Raw genomic sequence first — 25,782 nt, forward strand, 5'->3', positions numbered from 1 at the left:
CACTTGCCGTAACCAGAGAAAGCCCTCGCACGAACCGAAGACCCAACACAGCCAAAAATAAATAAATAAATAAATAAAGTAGCTATAAAATTAAAAAAAAAAAAAAAAAAAAAGAATGATTACCGAAAGGGTTAAATATCTTGTTGGGTGACCCTCCGTGGAGAGCAAATCCACCGCAGTTGATTTCATTTTTGGTAGTGGAAGTGTACAGATCGGACTGTTAAAACCCTGTATGTACTGGCATAAACAGGGGATTTTTCCCTTTAAAACCTGTTTCAGTAAAAGCTGTTGGGTGGGGAGCATAGAGGGGCGGGGGCTAGGGAGGGCGCAGGACACCCATCAGGGGAGCAGAAACCTGATCATATGTGATGGTTGCTGGATTAGGTAACAGCTCCGCTGGTTGAAATTGGATCTTGGAGGGTGAGTGTTAACATCTCTGGTGTCCTGGCGAAAGGTTCATTTGAGACCTGCGTGGTGCCCCAGAGATAAAAAAGGAGCTTTTAAATAATCATTTTGTCTCCTACTTGCCAGAGTGCCGGCCTCAAGCAGTAAATAGGTAGCATCACTCTGCTTAGACATAGCGGCCTTTTCATTTATTTATTTAATGTTGGTGGGATTTTTTTTTTTTTTTTAACTCCCTGGCCGAACAGTTTCTCGTACCAGTGAATCTCAACACCCATGTTTACAGTGGTACATTCGGATCCTGCTCCTTCTGGGAAGAAATCTGTACACGCGGTGTTGTTTATTGGTCCATCCGGGCCTCTGCCCAGCACACATACACAGCCCAAGACCCTCAGAACCAGAATCTTCCATGTAAAGTAGTGGAAGAGGAAAGTTTTCTTTTGTTTATATTGTGTATGTGTGTGTGTGTGTACAGTTATGGTGGTGGTTCTGACACATACTCTGAAATTTCTATTTTCACAATCATTTGAGTATAATTTAAAGGGTGTAATTTGGAGAAGACTGTTGGGTTTTTTGTTTTTCCACGTTTTTCTGTTCTTTTATTTTCTTCAAATCTTTGGTTTGGGGCCAATTTCTGTGTCCTGAACTCTGAGTATAAATGCAAGCAACATTGATGTTATGGTACATTGTATTTCTAGCATACCAATTTCTTCTTGGCCACATTTAGAAATCAATTATATTAAATCTTAGTGAATCCAAATTTCTTTTTGAAGAGTATTTGTTTACAGGATTCATCAAATTATATAAAAGCTAAGCGAAATGATAACACTCTTACTGTGCGTGTGTGTTTTTTTTCCCCCCAACTAAATGTATCTTTCATACCTGAGGGGGAAAACAAAAGAGTCAGTATAGATTAGGGCTTTACCCTCTGTGATGGTCCTGGAACTTCTTTGGTGGGTAGGGGGTTACGCTGTATCCTTTCAGTGTCCTTGGCCAGCTTTAGCAATTTCCTTTCTTATTTCATTTAAAACCAGTTAGATTTCAAGACCAAGAAAAATATTAATTAGGTAGGTGTACAGAGTTTGTGTGGACGTTTTGTGCTTCCCGTTGATTGTTTAAACGAAAAAGTGGGGCATGGGCGTGGGTGCAACTGAGAGAGGCTGGAAAGGGAAAATATTCTCAGAGGTAAATATTGGGCACATGGGAAATACTAGTAGTAACATGCCCACCTAGTCACCTGCCTAGTACCTGGAGGAACTAGTACCAGCACTTTGGTCTGTGCATGCCTATCTCTTTGCCTCTCCTTCTCCTCTCATAACGAATTGAACTTTGCTAGAGGAATAAGCTAATGGGGTGAGCAAGTCAGTCTTAAGCACAGGTGCTGTCTGACGATGCCCATCATCACCTCAGGTAAGGCAGTGTTCAGGTGGCCCTAGGAAAGCACGTCTTCACCATTAAGATGCCATGATTATTTTTTGCTTTGCTACCGTTGTTGCGACCAGAAACCATTATGAGATCTGTCAGTGCTGGATCCGTCAGGAAGGATTGTTATAGAGTGATGAGGAAGAGGCACCACTGCCTGGCTCAGGTGTGACCAGCCTCAGCATCTTGGGGACGTTTCCCGTCAGCCGAAGTTTGCAGCCTCTTCTGGGATATACTGGCCATATTAGTGTCAAGTTTTGCCTCAGCACCAATTTTTTAATGATCAGGCAGAAGTGCAACAATTACAGAATGGCTCAGAGTTGATCTTCTTTTTCTTTTTTCATTTGTAAATGGCCCATAGATACTTTTCGTTGGTAAAGTAATTAAAATTCATTCAATAAAATCCACTGGGGAAACATCCATAAACCCCACGTAAATGCCCTCACCTGGAAGAATTCACTGGGCTGTACAGGCGAGGAAGGAGGGGTTCCTGGGCTCTAAGCCCAGCTGCTTGGGGGGTCACATTCTTTTCCACACCTCTTAAGGACTGGTATTCAGGAAATGGTTACTGCATTCATTTCCTTTCTTAAGGAAACCTTTGTTAGTGGTGATATGTTCTTCTGAGAACTTTGTAGATCTGAGTAAATAAATTCAAGGAACTGAATAACATGACTAAATCTCTATTATTCTAAGATCAAAGGGACAGTTTCCCATTACAAAAGAAGGATTTCATTGGAAAAAGGTCCACAAAATAAACCTCCACAATCCCCTAACCTGTGCCATTAACAATGTAGCAATTTTATTTTAGTGCAGCAGAATATTAAAAATTCAGATGCGAGAGGAGAACCTGGGTCCTGAAGTGTGGGCTTAGTGTGTGTCGGGGTGGACTTGCTTCTTCCCAGCTAACTGCCTTCCCCAGGTCCTCCCTTCCCTCCTCCCGTCCTTTCTCACTTCATGGGGTGTGGGGGGCACGTGTCTCTACCCTGTGCCTTTAATTCTCCTGCTCCTAACCGCCACCCCTGGTCCACGTGGCTTGACCTTCCACTTGACTGTCTCCTGTTTCATGAAAGCAAAGCTGCCCTTTTCCTTTTAGCACAGAAATCGGGCTTTCCTTTGAAACAACTTCCAAGGTTGCTTCTTGTCATGCCTGTTAGAAGCCAGGAGCATGTGGACACAGCCAGCAGTTAATGCTGGTATTATACGTGACGAAATGCCCTGAATGTCTACATGTCCCCTCGGATTGAGCTCAGATCCGCCTTCCCTGTCACAACCCCGTGGGGCTGGCTTGCTAGGGCTCAGGAGACAACTGCACCTGGCACCGTCCCCATGGTGCTCACCAGATGCATCGTGGCTGGAAACAGCTCTGGACTCTCTGGCTGCAGCAGTGCTCACATACCCACCGGGCCGCGTAGACCCTGCCATCTCCATCCCCAAGATGTGAACGAACATGGGACGCCTTCTCCTCTGTCTTTAATCATGTTCCTCCTTTCCTACCCTCAATTTGTTTTTTTTGTTTTTTGTTTTTTTTTTAAAGGTTTTACTCTTTTTTTTTTTAATTTTATTTATTTATTTATTTATGGCTGTGTTGGGTCTTCGTTTCTGTGCGAGGGCTTTCTCTAATTGTGGCAAGCGGGGGCCACTCTTCGTCGCGGTGCGCGGGCCTCTCACTGTCGTGGCCTCTCGTTGCGGAGCACAGGCTCCAGACGTGCAGGCTCAGTAATTGTGGCTCACGGGCCTAGTCGCTCCGCGGCATGCGGGATCTTCCCAGACCAGGGCTCGAACCCGTGTCCCCTGTATTGGCAGGCAGATTCTCAACCGCTGCCGCCACCAGGGAAGCCCCCTCAATTTGTTTTTAATTGGAAATTCTTTTTGTGTTCGCTCTCAACAAAGGTTTGGCTGCTGACGACTAAACTGGGCTCAGATGAGTGATTTACTTTATGGCAGGTTGTATGAAGGTAGTAAAAAGAGACTGCCTAGCTCTTCTGCTGATTTACGAAATCACTTGATCTCTTTCAGTCCAAATCACCCCCTCATCCCCCGCAAAGGGTCATGGTGTTTTAATAAAGAGCAGCCTCTAACAGAGCTGAGCCTCCTCTATCCTATCAGAATACCGGCTTCTCTGAATCCCTGAGACAGCTTGTTAAAAGGACCTCACCCTTGTTTGTACCAGGATGGAGTTCTTATCACCCAGAACAGATTGATCTCAATGTGGGAGGATAGAAATCCCTAGTCTGGGGGAGAGGTCTTAACACTTCACTCCAAATTAACTGGATTTGCCTGGCTTAGATTATTTTGGAGATGAAAATTTAGGCTGATCGAATATTACAAAGTCAATGAGTGTAAAACCACAACCTCACAGAAATCTAAAATTAGAAATGAAGAAGGAAATGCTCTTCCTTGAATTAAAATTTGGCAGTTTGGGGATGAAAGTGAAAATTATATTGCTATAGTTAAGTTTTTTGTAGATTTGAAATTTCTTTCACTGTGGTAAAATATACATAACCTAAAATTTATCATTATAACTATTTTTAAGTGTACAGTCCAGTGGCATTAAGTACATTCGCATTGTTGTGCAGCCATCACCACCCCCCAGCTCAAGAACTTTGTCATCTTCCCAAAATGAAACTCTGTACCGGTTAATCACGAACTCCTTATCCCCCCACCCCCCATCCCCGCAGCCCGTGGTACCCACTGGTCTACTTTCTGCCTCCATCAATTTGACTATGCTAGGTACCTCATATGATGGGATATAATTAATTTGGGGAACAAAGCAAATCTCTCCTTGCATTTTCTCCTCCTCCAATTCCTCTCTTTTTCCAACCCGTTGCTCAGATGCCATATTGCAAGTAATTTGAGACTTAGCCAAATGATACATTGGGAGTTTTTTGTTGTTGTTTTTAAAATTTGCTTCGTTGGGTTACTATTAACTCCTCCCCACTCTTTTGGGTCTTCCTGCAGTTTTGAGTATCCGGGGAGCGCAGGAAGAGGAGCCAACAGACCCCCAGCTGATGCGACTGGACAACATGCTGCTGGCAGAGGGCGTGGCCGGGCCAGAGAAGGGTGGCGGCTCGGCCGCGGCGGCTGCGGCGGCGGCAGCTTCTGGAGGCGCCGGTTCCGACAACTCGGTGGAGCATTCTGATTACAGAGCCAAACTCTCACAGATCAGACAAATCTACCACACGGAGCTGGAGAAATACGAGCAGGTAACCACAGCCCTGTGGGGTCTGGGCACCCCCACCCCCACCCCGCCCTTCAGGAAAAGGGCGGAGGCATCAGGAAACTCAGGGCTGTGGACACCGAGGCGGACAGCCTTTCCTGGAGACTGACATCTGGGGTCCAGCATTTCCGGCCTCACCCCAGAGCCACTTGCTGAACCTGAGCCCACCAAGTCCTTGGTGTCCACTGTTGAAAACCCGGGCAAAGTAGAGATAAAGCCATTAAAAAAAATCGAAGTTGTAAATGATGATTTCAGGAAACATCCATAGTCAATATAAGGAAAACTCAGTCCCTGGAGCTCTGGAGTGTTTCCCTATGGGCTTGCAGCCCCGGGGCCCTCAGGGTGTTATAGGTCATGAGCAGAGTCACCACCTGACCTGGGGGAGGTGGGTGGGCTCCTCTGGCCCTTGTCTGCTCGTTCATTAGGAGGATTCCTCACCACCCTGGTGCTCATGGAATCCTATGGGAACGGATACTAAAGTCCCTCACTCTACCTAGATTCGGTTCAAATGGGAGTCAAACATGTTCTGCTTTTTATGTATGGTATGCAATACGAGACACACCTCCCGCTATAAGAAGAGTAGAGGGTCTCAGGGGACCCCTGGAGTCAGATAAAGTTGAAATACAGTCCTGACACTCCACTAAATGGTCTCTGGGATCCAGTGGTCCACATACTATACCCTAAAAGCTGGTGGTATTTGGCAAGGAGCTGTGGATTGGAGTCTAGGATATCAAAGAGGCATAAAAATCATAGGAAGGAAAGGCTAAGAAAGGCTTTAAGTCATAGAACAGTATATAAATGTTGTACGGTATTCTAATTATAATAGCGCCCCTCTCTACTAGAGGACCCCCCCACACACACACATGTGAATTTAAATATCAATATTGTTTCCTCTGGTCAGTATGAGCAATACTACTTTATTAGGAGTCCCTTAACATCAGGCTTTCCTCCCATTATTTAGCTGACAGATATATTTGTTGTCATGTCTTTGGATGTGACATTGTCCTGAAGTTCTAAGTTAACTTACTTTCACTGAATTGTTAGGTTTATGGCTTTCTTTTCTTTTTTAAGAGTCACAGAAGAAGGGGGAGAAAAAGCAAAAAGTGGAAGACCCTGTACTGCCCACTTATGACTGTCTAGGTAGAAGGCAAATGCAAACTTAATAGAAAATTTAAATTTTAAAATAGAAATAGGCATTTTAAAATTTAAAGTGAAGAAAGTTTCATTATTGCAGTCCTATCTACCTTTGAAATGGATTTCTACAAAGTCCCTTCTTTTATGAGGGAAAAAAGGTGTGAAGCTGGAAGCCAAGCGTGGTGAATTTCAGCCATCAGACAGGTGTAGGGAGGGTTCAAGGGGAGGAAAATAAAAGCAATCTTGTGGTAAGAACCTGTGGATCATCACCCCCCCACCTTCTTGGGAAAGAACAAACATTCTTATCACGGTGTAGGCTCATGTAGACATTTCCTCAGTTCCCAGGAGAGGCTGAGCTCAGGTAAGCTGGCTGATCTATGACAGCTTCCCCACCTGGGCCGTCATGTTAGGGTTCAGAGTCTGCCCCAACCAATGGGATAACTTGGGAAGACACATGGGGACATTTGCTGACAAGGTCCCTAGCTGGCCTCTTGGGTTCTTCCTACTCTGTGCTTTCCCTATTTTACCTTCACTGCTAAACTTGGCCTCTGGCATAACAACCTATCTAGACCTAGTATCCAGGTTAACTCATGCCAAACTCCAGGGGTACACGAAGAGTGTGGCTTCCTCCCTAAGCCCATAACTGGAATGGATGTTAGGCTGGATGGTGTTTAAAACTGGCTTTCTTCTTAGCTCAGGTTGCCAGCAACATAGACGAACGGACTGTTTCCTTGATTTAACCCCCCCTTGTCACTCTTCCATCCTCATCCAAAATGACTAAAGCACTTTTGTCAACCTAACTGCACTTGTTCCTCAAGGTAATTTTAAGGTTGGGTCCTCCAGACAGGTACCGTCATCATCTCCATTTCCATACAGGTGAGGAACTGGAGGTCAAAGAGGTTAGGTGATGTATCTGGGTCACACATCCAAAGGAGGGACAGAGTTGGCCCTGGAAGCCAGATTTTGACCCTTAGCCCAAGGGCTCTTATTGGAACAATACCCAGCCGCACTTAATATGGAACAAGTGTGGACATCTGTAGACGATGAAGTAACCGGCTTGACCTCTCTGTTACTTTCATGGACTAGATTGATGCTCTCTAAGAGAGGCTAGTGATAAAAAAATATTCTCCTTCAGAAACTTCTCATAGATATCTACCTATTCTAAATAATAATCATGCTGGAAATTGGGAACTTAAGGAAAAACTCCATCAGTACAGAGCAAATTAGGTAAATGTAGTAGTAGTCTGTATTTGTTATTCTTAAAAAACAGTAAGAAATCATTTCCTTATTTCTTTAGGCATTTTCTGGGTAAGAACTGAATACTGTTTAACATACTCTATGTGCTTAATAATTTATTAATATTAGTTGTTAATTATAGTAAATAGCAGATTATAAGGAAATTATGCCATTAACCTTCTAGCTAGTATGTCTGAGAGATAGATCTTCATTTTTTTCTGTAAGCATTCCTTGTGGGAGCTTTCTTAAAAATAGGAAACCTTAGTAAAAATGTCAGTCTCTGTTTTAGTAGTACCTAGATGGTTACCAAACTGACTATTTAAGAGTTGATTCTGTTGTTTTGGTTTGGTTTGTTTTGTTTTTAGTTTGGTGATGGTAGATAACCAGAGGGTCAATTAGCTTTCCAGTAAGTAGCTACCATAACCCTACTCACCCCTCCCCCACTCCCCCCCCCCAAAAAAAACCCAGCATGAATCAGCCATTGTTTCACCCTGAGGTTATTAGATAAAGAAGGCTTCTAGAGACTTTCATTCAAAAGAAAAGAAGGAAATTGTTTTCTTCATTAAAAGGGGCTGATAAAACACTTTTTCAGCAGATCATGTTGGAAGCTAAGGTATTTAAGAGCTGGCATATTCTAATAGATAAAACCATGATATCCAGAAACCTGAATTTTGTTCCAAGTGCTATTCTAAAAAACGATACTCTTGTAGTTTTGCAGAGTTCTTCACTTTTCAGTTTTTGTGAATAATGCTGCCAGGGCATTGACAAGGCTCAGTCTCTAAGGCCGAACCGGGGTGGGTTAGGTCCATTCACAGCCGAGAAAGTCTTAAAATCCCAATCACATTCGTTGCTGAAATTGGCAGCCAAATCCAGTTTGAAGGAGTAAGAGAAGAAGGTGGGCTGAAGAGAAGTGCAGGAAGGAGGCTTCAAGTCTAGGATTAAATTGCTTAAACTCAAGCAGGATTTTCTAAGAGAGATTCTCTTGGGTAGGCTGCTCCCAGAAGGGCCTTTGCCCTGGAACTTGGGATGTCTCCTTTCAGAAAGCGTCCACTTTCTGGGGGCAGCTGGAGGGGTAGCTCCAGAAGGTGACCACCTTTAGGACAATCTGCAGCAGAGTCTCCTCTGTCACAGAAACCTTCAGCCGGCGAGGGTCCTATTTAATTAACGCTCGTCATCCCCACTCTTCCCATTCCATCAGGAGCACCTGACTTCATGGGAGCAGGACAGCTGCGGAAGGTGCCGAGCTTGGGGGAACTGAGGAGGAGGCGTGGGTAGTTCAGGTCCTGGAAAAATCTGGAACACTGTGTTCCGTCTGTCTAAAATGGACTTGGAACTCCTCTGCACTGTCTGTTGTGTGTTCCCGAGCAGCTGTGTAGCAGCTGCCTTGCTCCACCTCAGCAGTGGGTGAAAAGACTCCACTGTCTGTTTGGGGCAGAGCAGAAAGAGGCCCGGGATCCAATGCCCTAAATAAGCATCAGATATTGTGAGTATTTTTATTCACCGTAATGAAGCACATCATTATTAGCCGAGCACTGTGGCTTCCCAGCAGAAAGCAAGTGCACTTGACAATACCTCCTTCACGTCCAGCCCCTCCTCCCTGTGAGCCCCCCATCAAGGGGGGAGGCTGCAGCCCAGCGGGGGCTGAAGCGTTTCTCCAGAAAACCGCTTAGGATGCCTGCAGTGTGCCTGCCTCCCCCCGCCACGCCCCACCCCGACTTCTCATAGACTTGCCGCCAACTCGCTGCCAGGTTTTACCTCCCTCCCTTGTTAAGGGTGAAGGGGCAGTTGAGGTTGGGGAGAGATGAAGCTTATACTAAGATCTTGTGTTTAGGTAGCAGTTTTCTTAGTAAGAGCAAAATGCTATTGGACCTGATCTTCTGTGGCTTTTGTCTTCAGCATATTCCTGCAGAGTAGAAAGAAGGTGTTTGTGACCCCCTTTAGTTTTACCACGGGGCAGACTGAAGCCTGGAGAGGTTTGCCCAATCGTGATCCTATGCTGGGTTTCTAAGTTCTCTGTACTTGGAAGAGATAATAATGACACAATTTATATGGCCAGACACAAAGATAGTAACTCATGTAGTCCTTACCACACCCTTTGAGGTACTGTCATCCCCATTTCACAAATCGGGAAGACGAGATACAAGGATCTTACATAACTAACCAAGGCCCCAGAGTGAAGTGAGTTCCAGCGCAGGATCTGAACGCAGGCAGTCTGTGCTCTTAGCCCACTGCTACGTTCATGTGAGTGATTTATTCCATCTGCAGGTCACTGCACAAGTGCATGGGCACTGCTAGCCTTGCTGAAGGGTTAGGAATGATTAAATCCACTCTCGGACAAATAAAACGAAGTACTGAGTAGTGAAAGGATTTGCCCACATACTCACGGAGGCAGGTCAAAACCCAGGCCTCCCAGCCCCCAGTGTAGACACAGCCCAGTGGATACATCTGCCTTTGTATCTTTGGCCAGCCAACCTCGAAGGATTTCTTGGAGAAATGAACAGTAAATATGTTATTGTTACTGCATAATTGACAGCTATGAAGGGCTTGGTGCTGTAAAAAACAAGGGCAATGCTGTGTTAGCATCAATGGGCGTGTTTCCGCTGTTAATATTAAGTTGAACCCTTTGAGTCCTTAGTTCTTCAACTCTCACAGCATCAAGTTGCCTTTTTTTGTTACAATCTCATACAGGTTTACAACATTACTGTGAGTTAACCTGTGAGTAGATATTTTATTGAATGTTCACTAATAAAACCAGACTACAGAGATGATAAGTAATAGTAACTAAGAGAAAGGGCAGTGGTGTTCTGAGAAGCAGGTTCAGGGTCTGGGAAAGAACAACACCCTGGCCTGGATGAGGAAGCGTTCAGGTCCTGCCTCAGCTGCTGTTTTTTTGCTGTGGGCCTTCATCTCTTGAAGCCACAGTTTTCCCAACTGTAAAATAAGGAGGTGGGAAAAATGATCTCCAGTTTCACTTCCAGAGCTGAGAGTATGTTGGTCTCTAACCTGAGAGTTTTCCTTTCTGCAGGGATAACTCCTGAATCCTCTAATCCATATTTTGATGCTGTTTGTTTTTTTTTTTTTTTACCTATTCCCTTTGTGTTATAGACATAGCAGATCTTCAGAAGACCAGCATAGGAGGGAGTTCTTACGATAAAACTAGAAGTAGAAATAGATTGATGAGAAATCTCCCAGAAGAGTTATCAGAGCTTTTAACTCCATGAATCCACTCTTCGGGCTGTTTATGCTAAATTGAATATTTGGAAGCTTTAACATATCAGAGATAAGGGCAAGGCAGAAAGTTCATGCTATATTTGACCCCAAACTCTCTTTGACTGTTAACACTGGGGTGAAGGGTTGTGAAGTGTGTTTTATACTAGTATTCATGTTCTCATCTTTCATAGTAGTAAAATCATGAAAAATAATTGATTTTGAAAAATAATTAAGAATTTTCTTTTCCCTTTAAAAAAATCCACATCATGGCCAAAAATTATAATCAAATGGGCTGAAAGGGATCTCCAGGCATCATTTATTTTTTCTGATTTGACAAAATGCCACAAACTACCCACTTTCCTTACCTGCACACGTCTCTAGAAAGACCTACACAGCCTCACGTCAAGTGTGCTGAGGCTTGGACCCTCACCACACCCCATGTCTGTCATCCTGCCATTCCAGGCATGTAATGAGTTCACCACCCACGTGATGAATCTCCTGCGAGAGCAAAGCCGGACCAGGCCCATCTCCCCGAAGGAGATCGAGCGGATGGTCAGTATCATCCACCGCAAGTTCAGCTCCATCCAGATGCAGCTCAAGCAGAGCACGTGTGAGGCCGTCATGATCCTGCGTTCCCGGTTTCTGGATGCGCGGTGAGTCCCCAGGAGGGGGTCTGTCCTTGGGGAGAACCACTGATCCAGGGTTGGAATCCACGGCTGGCCCTCTCCAAAGACTCCGTTGTCATCATGTTCAAGGCTGAGCCAAGTGGTAGCCTGAGAAAGGTTCTTAGGTCAGGGAAAGGAGTGCTGAAAGGGTGGATTACCATTGGTTTTATACGGCTCCAGGACAATGTGTCATGGGAGGGGATATTTTTTATGGCCACTGCTACTCACTCTTCATGAGAAGCAAGGATGACTTAGCTACAGGGACAGAAAAAGCAGGACTTTCTGTTTTCATACCACTAGGGGTCTCTTTCACAGGAATAGGTTGTAACTATGGGCCCATACAGGTCTTACTAGATACTGCAATGACATATTTTCTCCACGAAAGTTCCGACTGAGAGCTGGGAATCTTTGCCACAGTACATGTAGGCAGAGAGGGCACCCAGTTTGATTCAACAAATATTTATAACTAGATTACCATGTGTCCTACTCTGGGCTGAGTTTTAGGGGCACAAAGATGAAAAGATGAAGAAGACGTGGTCCCTTGGGCATAGAGGGGCAAGGGACTGGTCTGATATGGGCCAGATTTTCAATCAAGATTTGATGTTTTCTATCTGACATTAACTTGTGACCTAATTTGTGAGGTCAAAGAATTCAGTTGAAATCACGGATAGAAAGGTCCTTTACGACAAAAACTGAGACTATAGAACAAATAATCAGTTCTTGGTCCTCCTACCCTCTAGACCAGTGGATTTGTACAAATCCCTTTGATTTCTTTGGCTTCTGATATCCAGCCTGTAAAATGGTGATATCATATCTTTCATCTACTCTAGGGGAGTGTGTTGATAATTGATCTAATAAATAAGTTTTCAGAGTGTGGATATCCTTTGTGATCTACAGTTCATCTTAAATTAGCCATCTTCTATAAATGCAGATTTCATCATTCATTGTTTCCATTCCTGAATATAAAACCAACATATGATTTTTATTATTAAAACATTAGGTATGTCAGGGTCATATACCATTTAATAATCTGTAGTTTTGTTCCTTTTCATTCAGACACCCAAATGCTCTGCTTTTTAAACTTTTTCACCCCGGAAATCATGTATTATTCAGCTCTCTTACCTATACTTTTCTCTCTCTTCACAAGTGTGGTCTTTACAGTTCACAGACCTCTTTAAAACTCCCTGGCACCTCCTAAACTCCCTTTTATTCATTGTGTTTTGGGTCACGTGGAATATGAAATAAGAATGCCAGCTAGCAAACTGTATCTCTGGGCTAATAGAATTCCATAGAGTAAGTCAAGAGAAAGTACAAATGAAGAGAGCTGTTCCCAGCAGAGCATGGTGGTGAGTGGGGGAAGGCACAGGCCCTCTGAAGCAGGATCACCCCTCCCCGTGCATCTCCCTCACCCCGTGGCCTGCTGCCAGCCTGGGTTCTTTAAAGCAGGCCATTCCGCACGGTACAAAGTGCAAGTGACTGGTGGCCTGTGTCTGGGTCTTTCCCCTGTGCTGTGACCGCTGCCACTCTGCATGTGTTGTTTACATCCCCATGGTAACGCCCCTCGTTAAAATGCTGGAGTTGGCATTGATGTTGGCAGATACTGAAAAAAAAAAAAAAAAGAAAAGTTGGGCCCAGACTGGGTTCTTTTCAAGAAAGAAATCAGAGAGAAGGGAGGAGCAGAATCACTTTCTCATAGGATTTCTTCTCTCAGTAACTCTGCTGTGGCCAGCAGAAGGTCAGACTCTAAAAGACACGAAACTAGGCGAGCTTTGTACACAGTTCCTTTCACTTCCACCAGCCTTTGCCTAGATTGTTCCAGTTGGCACCAGAAGGACAATCACTGTAAGAGAGGGTCTCTTTCCTGCTTTGGCTGCAACCTTTGAATCATTGCCTCTGAGCCAAGGTTCAAAACTAAAACAACTAACCTTTTGTCTTTGTTATTAGCATTTACTTAGAGGTATGTATATTTAGTATCGCTGAAAAAATATGACCCCAAGTGCCAACCCAAGGCTAAGCAAATGGTTTTTCCAGCTCAAAAATAAACGTTTGCCTGGACTTCCTGATTGCGGTAGCTAATATCATTGCTTCTAGTGCTATCTATAATTGGGAAAGCTAGCTAAACACACTTTACTGAGAAAGACACATTCACTGCTGATGTTCATGTGCTTCTCTCAACCGTGCATCTGATGGGCAGGGCTTCATCGGAAAAGATTTCATGGAAGACAAAATACAAGGAGGACTTGATTTAGTAACAGGATTAGTCTTCGTAATGTAATGGGTATGCAGAATTGAATGTTACTGCTTTGTTGTGTAACATTCCTTGTATTTTCTGTTGCTGAAGAACAGAATACCACAAATTTAGCAGCTTAGAACAACACAAGTTATTATCTCACAGTTTCTGTTGTTCAGGAGCCTGGGCAGACTAACCTGGGTTCTCTGGTCTTGTCTCACAAAGCTGCAATCCAGGGGTCAGCTGAGGCCATGCTCTTATCTGAAGCTCATTCCAGTAGGGGCATAATTCAGTTCCTTGTGATTGTAGAACTGAGGTCCCCAGATCCTAGAAGCTGCCCTCTCCATAGGCAGGTTACAAGTCGGCTGCTTGCGTTCTTCCTAGAGAATGTTACCATTTTAAGGCTTTAACCTAATCTCCCGTTTCATTAACGCAAAGTCAACTGATTGGTAACTAACTTAATCACAGGAATGATATCCTGTTATTTTCACAGTGCCCCGAAACACACACACTCAAGGGAAAGGGATGTACCCCAGGGTGAAATCTTACATATCTTCTTGGGATTCTGCCTTCCACACTCCCCAGCTGAGCATTTGGGCCAGGTTTTGTCCACTCAAGTCATATCCTTTTTGTCTTCCTTATAGTGCCAGAAAAGTTTAACTTAAAAATTCCACTCATTCCATTCATTCACTCAACATTTATTATTTCAGCTTTATGTCAAGCATTGTGCTGTAAAACTTGGTAAGCTTATTGTCAGGCCTACAATAAGTCTTTGAGAGAGAGAACTTGTAAACCCTTTTAATGGTTTTCTAGCAATACAGTAATTTTATCTTGTTTTTTTAAAATAACATCTTGCTAGAGAAAACAATAAGAACCTAAACACATGGTTGGAAGTACACCTCTGCACTTCACCCTGGTAGATGGAGTTACCTAAAATGATTAGCAAAGAGGACGGTAAGAAAGAGGAAATGACATCCAATAAGGTCTGGCCAAACTGGCACTGTATTTAGATTTATTTACTTCTCTGAGTTTTTACTCTCTGTCAAATGCTATATTAGCCACTGGAATAACAAAGATGAAAAACTGCATGTAGATGTGGGTCCCACCTTCAAGAGCTCATAACCTCCTGGGACAGGTGCTCTTATAACAGCATAAAACTGCACATGATCACAGGAAGTACATCTGCCAAGTTTACCCAAAGGGGAGAGAGAATCGAAAATCAGGGAGAGGCAGACACTGCTGAATCTCAGAGTATGATGTTTAACAAATAGAAAGAATCACAGAAGCAAAGTAAACAACATAATTCAACTTCAACAGGCATTACTTACTGGAATGCATACTATGTGTCAGGCAGCAGGGTTTCAAATACGTGTGAAACATGGCTCCTCCCCTTGAGGATTTGCTATTTAGTCGGGAAGACACATGTAAACTTGTGGCAAATGCTGCGGGAGAGAAATACACAGGGTGGTATGAAAAGGCACGGGAACATGAACGCCGTGAGTGCCTTTGGGGAATGGAGAAGCATGTGATGTAGCTGGATGAAATTATGTAGAGCATGTGTAGGACTGGAGGGAAATGAGACACTAGGGAGGGGCTAGATCCACTGAAAGACCTTAACTGTACCAGCAAAGATTTCAAATTGGTCCTATGAAGCAGCAGAAACTCTCTGAGCTGTTTAAGGAGGGAATATAGTAATTTATAGTGTAAGTTCTCAAGTTGCACTTCTTGGATTCAGATTCTTGCTACAACCCTGACTACCCTTGTGACCCAGGGTAAGTGGCTTATCCTCCCTAAGACTCAGTTTTTGTGTTTCTAAAATGGGGATAATCCTATACAGGAATAACTAAGATAATATATTTAAAAAGTATAGTGTCTGGAACATAGTATTCACACCATAATTCAGCTATAATATAGTAAGGTTCAGTATATTATATATTATTTATTATTATTATTATTATTATTTTCATGATCAGATCCATGGTTTGGAGGAATTCCTCTAGTGATTTTCTTGAAGATGAGCTGAATTCAAAGAAACGGTAGGAGACCACTGTTGAGGTGTGTGCTTCTCAAACTGGGGAAATGCAACATAAGTATGAAAAAACCTTCCCCATTTTACTCAAATATTTGGAGGAAAATATTCTTATTTTAAGATAAACATTGGTATGTGATGGAATAGACTACAGCAGGAGGTTCTGAAGCCATTTCGTGCTTTTGATGGTGTGCACCAGGGCTGTAAGTCCCTGCTCTCCTTCCAGGAGGGTTGCTTGGCCATGATTTAGGGAAAGCATCCGTATGGAGTTGCACTGTCTAGTCTGTGGCTTCTTGATTTTAAATTTAAATTAATTAAAATAAAAGTAAATAAAATTTAAAACTTTAGCACTCCAGTTATATGAGCCATATTTCAGCCACTCGATAGCCACATGCAGCTAATGGCTACTATATTGGAGAACAGAGAACATTTATTTTCCTCATTGCAGAAAGTGCTGTTGGACAGCACTGCTAAGCCCATTCTGTGACAGACTGTGACTCCTCTAAACCCAGTTCAAAAATAGCAATGACACTAAGGATGGAACAAAAGGGATAGATTTGAAAAATAGAACTGGTTAAGACTTGCTCTGGGGCCTACCTTCCTCAAATTCCCATTAGGCAAGAGCTTTTAATACACGCCTCCTTTTTAGTGGGGCTTTTTAATCCAATCTGCCCAATTTCTGATGCTGGGTGACACAGAAACTCAGCATGATTTGGGAAAGTGACTTAGGCTTGGCATAATCTGGACAGATGTGGTTAATACCTATGGACAGGTAGTGTTTATCCAGTAAGAGAGCGAGAGGAATTGAGAATCACTCCCAGATTCTGGCGCATGCTAGGTACTCAAATATTTGAAGGAATAAACGAACAAATGAATGGACAAACAAATTAGCAAATACAATGAACTCTGTATCTATGGTGATGTCATTATATAATACAGGAAAAAAAAAGAAAATGGAGCTGGTTTGGGTGAAATGTGATATTAGTCTTAGAAGCACAGAGTTTGTTGGAAGTGTCTGGGGTATGCAGTAGTAAATGGGGCGTTGGCTCTTAGGAGAGGCATGTGGTCAGAGATAACACACTAGGTGGTTAGCAACCTATGTACACGGTGCCTACACTCCTCACTCTTGAGTCACTGTGATTTGAAAGGTTCCATCCCTAAAATTTAATCAACTTCCACATTTCTTAAGTTTACCTGGATAACTGATGATCAAAGCTTTTGGTTGGCTTGAAATAACAAACGTTAACTCACCGAGCTGAAAACACTTCCAGCCAAAGCAAAGAAACCAGGTGTCTTAGTTCAAATAAACTTATTGTCAGAATTATAGTATTTTTACCGGGTTTCTTGAGATTCTGCAGAATCCTAATTCTGGGGCTTCAAAGGCCCTAGACTGAGACAGCCACTGCACAAGGTGATAAGTGCATCCATCCGAGTAGATGAGACTACCTAAAGGAAGATTGCACGTCACCACCGGGAGGAGAGCGCCGGGAACAGCTGTCTGCACCATCCCTGCACCCCAGCTCGTTCCAGAGAGGCTTCCTATGAGCTCAGTTGGAAGAGTCCCAAGCAATACACTGTAATGCTAATGCAAACAACTCCCAATTAGGGGAGCCTTCAGGGGCCACTTCCCCAGGCCTAAAACAACTGTTTTCTTTAGGCCAAGAGGAAGCCAGAGGTTATCCAAAGACTAGCCTGGAGACCAGGTTAGCCACTTGGCTACCTTCCTCAAATTCCCATCATGCAAGAGCTTTTAATACACGCCTCCTTTTTAGTTGGGCCTTTTAATCCAATCTGCCCAATTTCTGATGCTGGGTGACCCAGAAACTCAGCATGATTTGGGAGGGTGACTTGGGCTTGGCATAATCTGGACAGATGTGGTTAATACCTATGGACAGATGGTGTTCATCCGGTAAAATCAGGCACTTTATTATGTTAATTAATCCAAGTGGGACCCGGAAAATACAATATTAGCTGAATTTCCTGTCTAGCAAGGCGATCGGTGCTTTCTGTTGGCTTAAGTCAGAAAATTCAATATCCTGGCATAACAAGGGATGTTCTGGAAATTTTTTTTTCCCCATAAGGAAAAGCTTTTGATAAAAGCTAGAAAGGCAGAAGTGCTAATGGAGCTAATTTAAAGGTAGAGACCCCAGCCCCTCAAGGAGGGCCAGCCAGCATCTGCAAGGAGCCAGGCATCCCTAAGCAAACCCCAGCTATCCTCAGGCCTTAGCTGGGAGGAGGCAACAAAGTGATTCTCACTTTAAATTAGTTCAATTAGCACTTTTTTTTAAGAAGAAAAATGCTTTTATTCAAAAAGTGGTTTTCTTCATTTTAGCAACCTATATATTAAAAAGATTTCTCCGGGTTTATGTTTTGCCATTTAGCAGCTGTTCCTGCTTAGAAAGTGCTGCTTCTCTCCTTTCAAGGGAGGTCAAGTAGTCAGGGGGTTAATTTCCATCCATTCTCGCCCCCCTTCCCCATGCCTTTTAAAAATGTTGCATGCACTTATATGGGGATAGAACAGAGAGAAAATAACTTTAAAAAAAATATATTTATTTATTTATTTGGTTGCTATGGGTCTTAGTTGCGGCAGGCAGTATCCTTAGTTGTAGCAGGTGGGCTCCTTAGTTGTGGCTCACGGGCTCCTTTGTTGCGGCACATGGGCTCCTTAGTTACAGCATGCATGTGGGATCTAGTTCCCTGACCAGGGATCAAACACGGGCCCCCTGCATTGGGAACATGGAGTCTTAACCACTGTGCCACCAGGGAAGTCCAGACAATGTATTTTTAACTTATGGCTACAGAGTCTCTGTGTAATTGCCAGGAGGCAATCTGTATACAAGAAAGAGGCTGGGTTTCGTAGTCAGGCAGACCTGAATTGATACTTTGGCCCTATAACCTACTAGTTGAGCGACCTTTGAACTCAGTTCTTCATCGGTAAATGGGAATAACCATAGCTACCTCACTAGTTGTGAAAAATGAATAATTTGAATTGATGGCTCTGAGGGGTATGGCCCAAGGCCTGGAACCTGGTAGGAAGAATCCCCACTAAGTCCTAGTATTTGTCATGTACCAGGCACTGTGCTGAGTCCTCTCTATGTATGACCTCATTTCTCCCTGTCACCCGGTGAGGTCAGTTTGACCCTTTGGACTGTCATTTGAAGAAGCTGAAGTTTGGAGAGACATCCCAAATCACCCAGCTGGTATTCAGTTGGTCCAGGGTTCAAAACCAAGATGGTGGGATTTTGCAACTTCATGCCCCTCACCACTCTGTATAAGTATTTGTATAATATGTGTGATTGTTCTTTTGCTCAGCGTCCCAACAGTACACAATGAAGTATTTAACGAACGCTTTCAGCACTGCTTTCAGCATCCAGCCCCTTTGCTCAAACCTCCTCTTGTTCACTTTTCACTCAAAAAAGGGCCTTCTCCCAGATGTAGATCCTCTCCTCTCCCTTTTTATATGTATTTGGTGTGAACTTTTTTTTTTTCTGTTGTCGTTGTTGTTTCCTTTCTCTTTATGAAGGCGGAAGAGACGGAATTTCAACAAGCAAGCGACGGAAATCCTGAATGAATATTTCTATTCCCATCTCAGCAACCCCTACCCCAGTGAGGAAGCCAAAGAGGAGTTAGCCAAGAAGTGTGGCATCACAGTGTCCCAGGTAAGAAGCCCTCAAAGGGCTCAGCCCATAGCCTGGCCGTGGTGGAGTCACAGGGCAGAGTCTTGGAGGTCTTGCTTTCCTGAACTTTCATGCCTTATAAGTTCCATCAACTTAAGCCTTAAAATGGCAAGGTCAGCACATGATATGCATTAGAAAGTTTCCAAGGCAGTACCCGGAAAAACTTCAGAGGAACCAGCAGAAGTAGGAGAAGACTAAGTACAGTGTGAAAACAGGGATAGGGTTCTTCCCTCTGAGCTCTCCGTTGCTTCAAATGGGTGAAGAATTCTACATGTACTTGGAAAGCCATCTGAATTTCTCATGTTATTTTCTCAAGCATACTCAATTCCTTGGCCCATTTTTTTGCCCAACCCAGGAACTTTAAGAGTCAGTGAATGGAACTTTTAAATGAAAGGGACTCAAATGTCCTCTCTTGATGGCCTCACTCTGTAACTGATGGAGTGTAGGAATTTTAACATGTCACTATGCTTGCATTGGAATGATTGCACAAAATGTCACTGAGTGCCCCCTTCCCCCAAAGAGCAGTAACCGTAACAGGTGCCTATTGACGTGGAAAGACACATGACATAAAATTTTTATGGACCTGGAGTGTTCAGCATTAATATGAAGTAGAAAAGTCAGCAAGTTTTATATGTATCTACATTTTGTCTACACAAAGGATCCATCCAAACTTCTTACTCGGTCTGAATCTCAAATACCACCACCATTCTCTAGTTGAGGCCAGTAGGGATAGTCAAGAAACCTCTCAGAGAAAGCTTTCCTAAGAATTATGTCACGTGCAAGAGAATCAAATGTACTAGTGTTTCCAAAAAGGGCAAGGGTGAGGGGGAAGTTGGGGAGAAGAGGCCTACTTCAGTGAAAAACTTCACTTAACATTTTGTAAATGAAGTAGACGCTGTTTTGTATAAACTGAGCATCTGTACTTCCTTGAACTGAATCCTGGCTTCTGCTACTCCCTGCCAGGTGCTGATCCCATCAACCTGTGTTTAACTAAGCAGAATTAGGTCTAGTCAAAATAAAGAACTCCACACAGGGGATCTGCAATGAAGAGATTGCCAGGCTCTCCCCAGCACTCTGTGTGTGATTTTGCAGCAGCCTCAGAAACCTCCTTTCAGACAAGGCAGAAAGAATTGTCTCCTTTTTAACCTGGACCTTCCTCAGGTACTTGGACCCAGCGGAAGGTCGTTTCCAGTCTTGGCAACCCTGGGAAAGCAGAACATCAGTGGTCTAATTCAGGTGGCCTGATTTTTGTCTAGGTTTCTAACCATTCTTGTCCAAATCTAGACCCATTGTCCACAAGAAAAGAGAACTGATGTTTTATGGTACTTGCTGCATGTTTGTGGAATGGTTCCAGGTATAAACCATATCACTAACCCACAAACAGTGAATTTCAGTCATGGAATCTTCTGCTGCTAAAGTTGAAAATCACTATATTGTTTGAATTCAAATTCTGGGATTTGGAATTCCAAATCCCTATTGAAAATAGAATGAACTCTTCAGGATCTAGTCTGTATTGTATCTGAATAAAAAATGGGATCTTGGCCTATTCCAGCAACCTTCACATCCTTCATTATGGAAATCCAGGGTGCAAATAGTTTGTCCATTAAAATGATTATTTACATATATTGTATCACTTTTCTCTTTCTCCCGTCCATCCCAAGGCGATACCATTCTTCCTTCCCCATCACATCACTTCCTCCCAACAATAACCAGACTGTTCTACCATTGCCAAACAAGTCCCAGTGGGAGACAATATGATATCATAGAGCAGCCATTTGCTAGGAGCATGTTTATGCTGAGTCAACCATGGGATTTTAGGAACTCACTCTTTCTATTTGGGTCTTAGTTGCCCCATCTCCAGTCATGGTTGGCTGGACCACATGATATATTAAATCTCCCTCTATCTCTAGTTCTCAAATCTAGGAGATGCCTTTGACTGTATCTTTCTTGTTTTTTGTTTGTTTGTTTGTTGCTTTGGGTTTTTTAAAAACTAAATTTATTTATTTATTTATTTTTGGCTGAGTTGGGTCTTTGTTGCTGGGCACGGGCTTTCTCTAGTTGCGGCGAGCGGGGGCTACTCCTTGTTGCAGTGCGCGGGCTTCTCATTGCGGTGGTTTCTCTTGTTGCGGAGCACGGGCTCTAGGCACATGGGCTTCAGTAGTTGTGGCTCGCGGGCTCTAGAGCGCAGGCTCAGTAGTTGTGGCACATGGGCTTAGTTGCTCCGCAGCATGTGGGATCGTCCTGGACGAGGGTTCGAACCCTTGTCCCCTGCATTGGCAAGCGGATTCTTAACCACTGCGCCACCAGGGAAGCCCTGTTTTGGGTTTTTTGTTGTTGTTGTTGTTGTTAATAATCAGCCCTCCATCTTGAAATTCTCCTACTTTGGCTTCCTTAACATTGTTCTCTCTGGAGTTTCCTCCTTCCTCTTGGGCCACTCCTGGTCAGTCTTCTTAGAGGATCTGCCATCTCTACCTATCCTAAAAGTATTGTTCTTTCATTAGCCCCCATCTCATCATGTCCTAGCCTATGGTCCTTAATTATTTTTTAAGACACATATTCTTTTAAAATCCACTTACTAGTGAGTCCTCCTGTGATTCCCAAACAAAAATATGCTCATACACAGAAACCCATCTATTGACCATCCTCTCCTTTGATCCCAGAACAGCCCTTCCTCTATTCTAGTGCTGCTTGGAGTGTGATCTACAGAAGGCAGCATCAGCTGGGAGCTTGTTAGAAATGTAACCTCTTGGGTCTTACTGTATAGCACAGGGAACTATACTCAATATTTTGTAATAACCTATAAGAGAAAAAAAATCTGAAAAAGAATATACGTATATATTTATGTATATATATATATATATATATATATAACTGAATAACTGTGCTGTACACCTAAACCTAACACGATGTTGTAAATCAACTATACTTCAACTTAAAAAAATTTCTTGGGTCTCACCCCAGTCCTGAATCAGAATCTCTGGTGGAAAGGAGAGGAGGCTAGGGATCTGTCTTCATAAGCCCTCCATGCACACTTGACTTTGAAAAGCACTGTTCTACACAGTTAATCGGAGTGGTCCCCTCTGTGCTCACAGCTGCAAATATACTGCTCTTTGAATATCCCCATGAGACTTCTCTCCTGGAACGCCAAACGCATATATCTTACTTCCCACTGGACTTCACCATGGCTCTGCCCACGGGCTCTTCAAACTTAACATGTTCAAAATGTGAATCAAGCTTTCCCCAGAGAATCAGTGATTCCTTCTGCATTATCTGTCTCGGAGTAAATCAGTCATCTCTGTATCCCTAGTGCCTAGCACATAGTAGACCTTGTCAATGATTGTTGAACAGTGAGTTAATTAATGAAAATACCGATTCTATACATTGTTCAGGGCATATGACATCCCCCTAGTGGACGATGCAGGAAATGCCTGAACTGAACCCGCATCTTCCCTGCATGAGCATCTATTCTCCTGTAGAAAGGAATCATCCCAGGACCGGTCCCTTCTCCACCCTCTTCCTTCTCACCTTGTCTCACGTAGCCAATTTAATTAGACCACAGGCATTTTCTTTCCTCCTCAAAAGTCATTCCAAACTTCCTTCATCTTTCCCCCTTTCTTCCAGCTCATCCAGCTACCTCAGAAAAAATCTCCCTGCCTCCTTTCCTCTCTCTCTGTTCCACTTAGAAGTCAAAAACCAACCACAATGATGATTGATTCCTATGAATACTGAAAGTTACATCAAGAAAAGCATGAGCCCTGGTCTGGGAGGATCCCACATGCCGCGGGCGGCTGGGCCCGTGAGCCACAGCTGCTGAGCCTGCGCGTCTGGAGCCTGTGCTCCGCAACAAGAGAGGCCGCGATAGTGAGAGGCCCGCGCACCGCGATGAGGAGTGGCCTCTGCTTGCCGCAACTAGAGAAAGCCCTCGCACAGAAACAAAGACCCAACACAGCCAAAAATAATAAATAAATAAATAAACAAAGCTACTAACCTTCTAAAAAAAGAAAAGCATGAGTTTGGGAGTGAAATTAGATAGGCAGTGGTCCCTAAATGGACCCAGAAATGCCCTTCCTCTTCCAGTTTAACTCTCTTTCTGTAGGCACCAGCATTTACAATAAATAAAGCATTTTCTCTTGAATTTTTTTCTCTCTTGTTTACTAATATTTCAATGCTATGTTTTGATTTTTATAACAGAGGCTTGGCATTTCTGCTTCAGTATGAGCTATATAGGTCTATGAGGGATAGCCTTATAAGATTTTTAAATTTAGCTAATGCACTTTACAAATAAGTGTAGTTTTGCAAGAAGTTTCTTTATCTGCCATTGTTGGGGTAAATTAAATTACATGTAAGCTGTGGTACATGTGTTACCAACTTCTCCTTCTCTCACCAAATTCATGGTTTGTTTTGTAATTGTATAAAACCACAATATTTTAGTTTGAAATCACATCTGAAATATGGGGTATAAAACTCTCCTTCCTAAGGCAGGATTATGGGAGTAAAACTTGAATTTCACTGTGTCTCCACTTGTGTCTGGCAGAGGTCTTGGTATAAAGAGAACGGGCATAGAATCAAGCCAGGACAGCCGCTGTGAGCCACATGAAGGAAATAAATTAACAAATGAAAGTAAATTACGTTTATTTTGTGTATTGGTGTTAACATTTAAAGCCTGGAATTCAAAGTAATAATCAGTGCTAGGCTTCAGTTTTTCCTCATGTAGATAACACCAAGCTTTGCACAAAATACTTAGTGAAATTTATTGGATTGAATTATATTGATCCTAAGGTCAGTAGTACAATGCAGCTAAGAATCTAGTCCATATTAAAGTTATTTAACTAATAAAAATGTGAAATTAATCCATCCATGAAAGCATCCCTATGTTGATATAGATTTATTTGGCTATTTAAAGGTCTGTGTATTTTGATTGCCCAAAGTCAGCTTTAGCATTGGTAAGTAACAGGCATTTCTCCTGAAATGCTAGGTTTATTTTAGTGTCCTATACTTAAGAGGTAAGCAGATTTAAAATGCTTGCCCTGAACTAAAAGGATCCTAGTGAAATGAGCATCTCCTCCCTAGAAAAATTTTTGTCACAGTGGTTTTGCTAGATTGTGTTTTATTAAGCAAGACAATCTCATTTTATATAGTTGCTCCTCTCCAAGCCCTTCCTTCAGATCTTTTAATAGATGTTGCAAAATCAGAGCTAGGATGAGACCAATTAGCCTACCTCTTCAACCCTCTCATAAGTTCTTCCTTTTCTTCTGTGATGTTTGTGCAGGATGAACTGGTAACTTTCTCGTCTTCTTTTAAACCGCTCTAGGTATCAAACTGGTTTGGAAATAAACGAATCCGGTACAAGAAGAACATAGGTAAATTTCAAGAGGAAGCCAATATTTATGCTGCCAAAACAGCTGTCACTGCTACCAATGTGTCAGCCCATGGAAGCCAAGCTAACTCACCGTCAACTCCCAATTCAGCTGGTTAGTTTTTTCTTTGAATTGGGGGAAATGTTCTCCATTTTTATATGTGCTTTTCCTACACTGGGGTTTTCTTTTAATTCTTTAGGCTATGGATGGGTTGATTTATGTATTTGATTGTCTTTTTTACTGTTGATGCAACTTTGGGTTTTTCTTTTCATTTCCAAAAAGCAATGTGTTTTGCTGTTTATAAGATGGACTTGTCTGAGGGTTTGCACTAATGTGTCTCTTTAAGTTGGACAGAGGTAAATTGGTTGGTTTTGATGAGGAGACCTCTAAATTCTCCTTTCAGAGATTCTAATAAGTAAGCTTGACTTAGTACTTTGAGATAGTCCCTTGGGGTTCAGGCATTTAGTCGGTCTCATATAAAGTTGTTGTCCTTATCTATTTTGCTGTTCCTATTACATGATGTCTGGGTCATCTACTAGCATGCATTCTTTGAAGGAATATTCACTCTTCTTTAAATATCTTATTAAAATGTTCTGGTCTGCAAAGCCAACTATGGTGATTGCTATCCATTGTTTATAGTTGTCGTTCTTTACTGTTTTATTGTATTGGTTTTCTTTATGTAAACTACAAAGAAAATTGCCAGTCATTAATTCAAGTGATTCAGATTCCAGTTTTCCTGTTACAGTATCAGTCATGTGCTGTGCTCCTGGTTTTATTTTAGTAAATGTGCATTGTATCACTAATTTCAGAGTTAGCCTAACATAATATATTTTAGGGGTGTGCCTTGTACCATCAGTTCTTAATTTCCACATGTGAAAAAAATAATCAGTAACACATAAAAAATATAACCTTGGTGTTTGTATGCTATGGAAGGCGTGCACGTTGGTGCTTTTTTTTTTAAAGGGAAAACCAGAAATATTTCTTATTAAATAAGAATTTATTTATTCAATAAGCCTTTATTAAATAAGCTAGATTAAGATATTTCTTCCCATAATGAACCAGATGCATTGATTTTGGCTGTGGGGTACATGTCTAAGAAAATTGATGCCCCAACTTTAAAGGGTCACAAATTAAATATGTTAGATCATAGTATGACTTTTAAATCTAATTTCTAACATTTGGGGGTATGTGGTGTCTTTGACC

At 42.6% G+C, this 25,782-nt stretch overlaps 1 protein-coding gene across 3 annotated transcripts in view; it reads left to right on the forward strand.

The window, feature by feature from the left end:
* The window catches only part of PBX1 (PBX homeobox 1), a 284,661-nt gene that overhangs the window by 221,125 nt on the left and 37,754 nt on the right, over positions 1-25,782 (forward strand). For all 3 annotated transcript variants that reach the window (XM_007191072.2, XM_057528710.1, XM_057528729.1), the window contains 4 exons: positions 4,783-5,027; positions 11,084-11,274; positions 19,069-19,204; positions 24,534-24,693. In XM_007191072.2, the coding sequence (XP_007191134.1) occupies positions 4,783-5,027; positions 11,084-11,274; positions 19,069-19,204; positions 24,534-24,693 (732 nt within the window). The remainder of the gene's footprint in view (positions 1-4,782; positions 5,028-11,083; positions 11,275-19,068; positions 19,205-24,533; positions 24,694-25,782) is intronic.

The sequence above is a fragment of the Balaenoptera acutorostrata genome, chromosome 1, assembly GCF_949987535.1.
Source record: "Balaenoptera acutorostrata chromosome 1, mBalAcu1.1, whole genome shotgun sequence".
In the NCBI taxonomy this organism is placed as follows: domain Eukaryota; kingdom Metazoa; phylum Chordata; class Mammalia; order Artiodactyla; family Balaenopteridae; genus Balaenoptera; species Balaenoptera acutorostrata.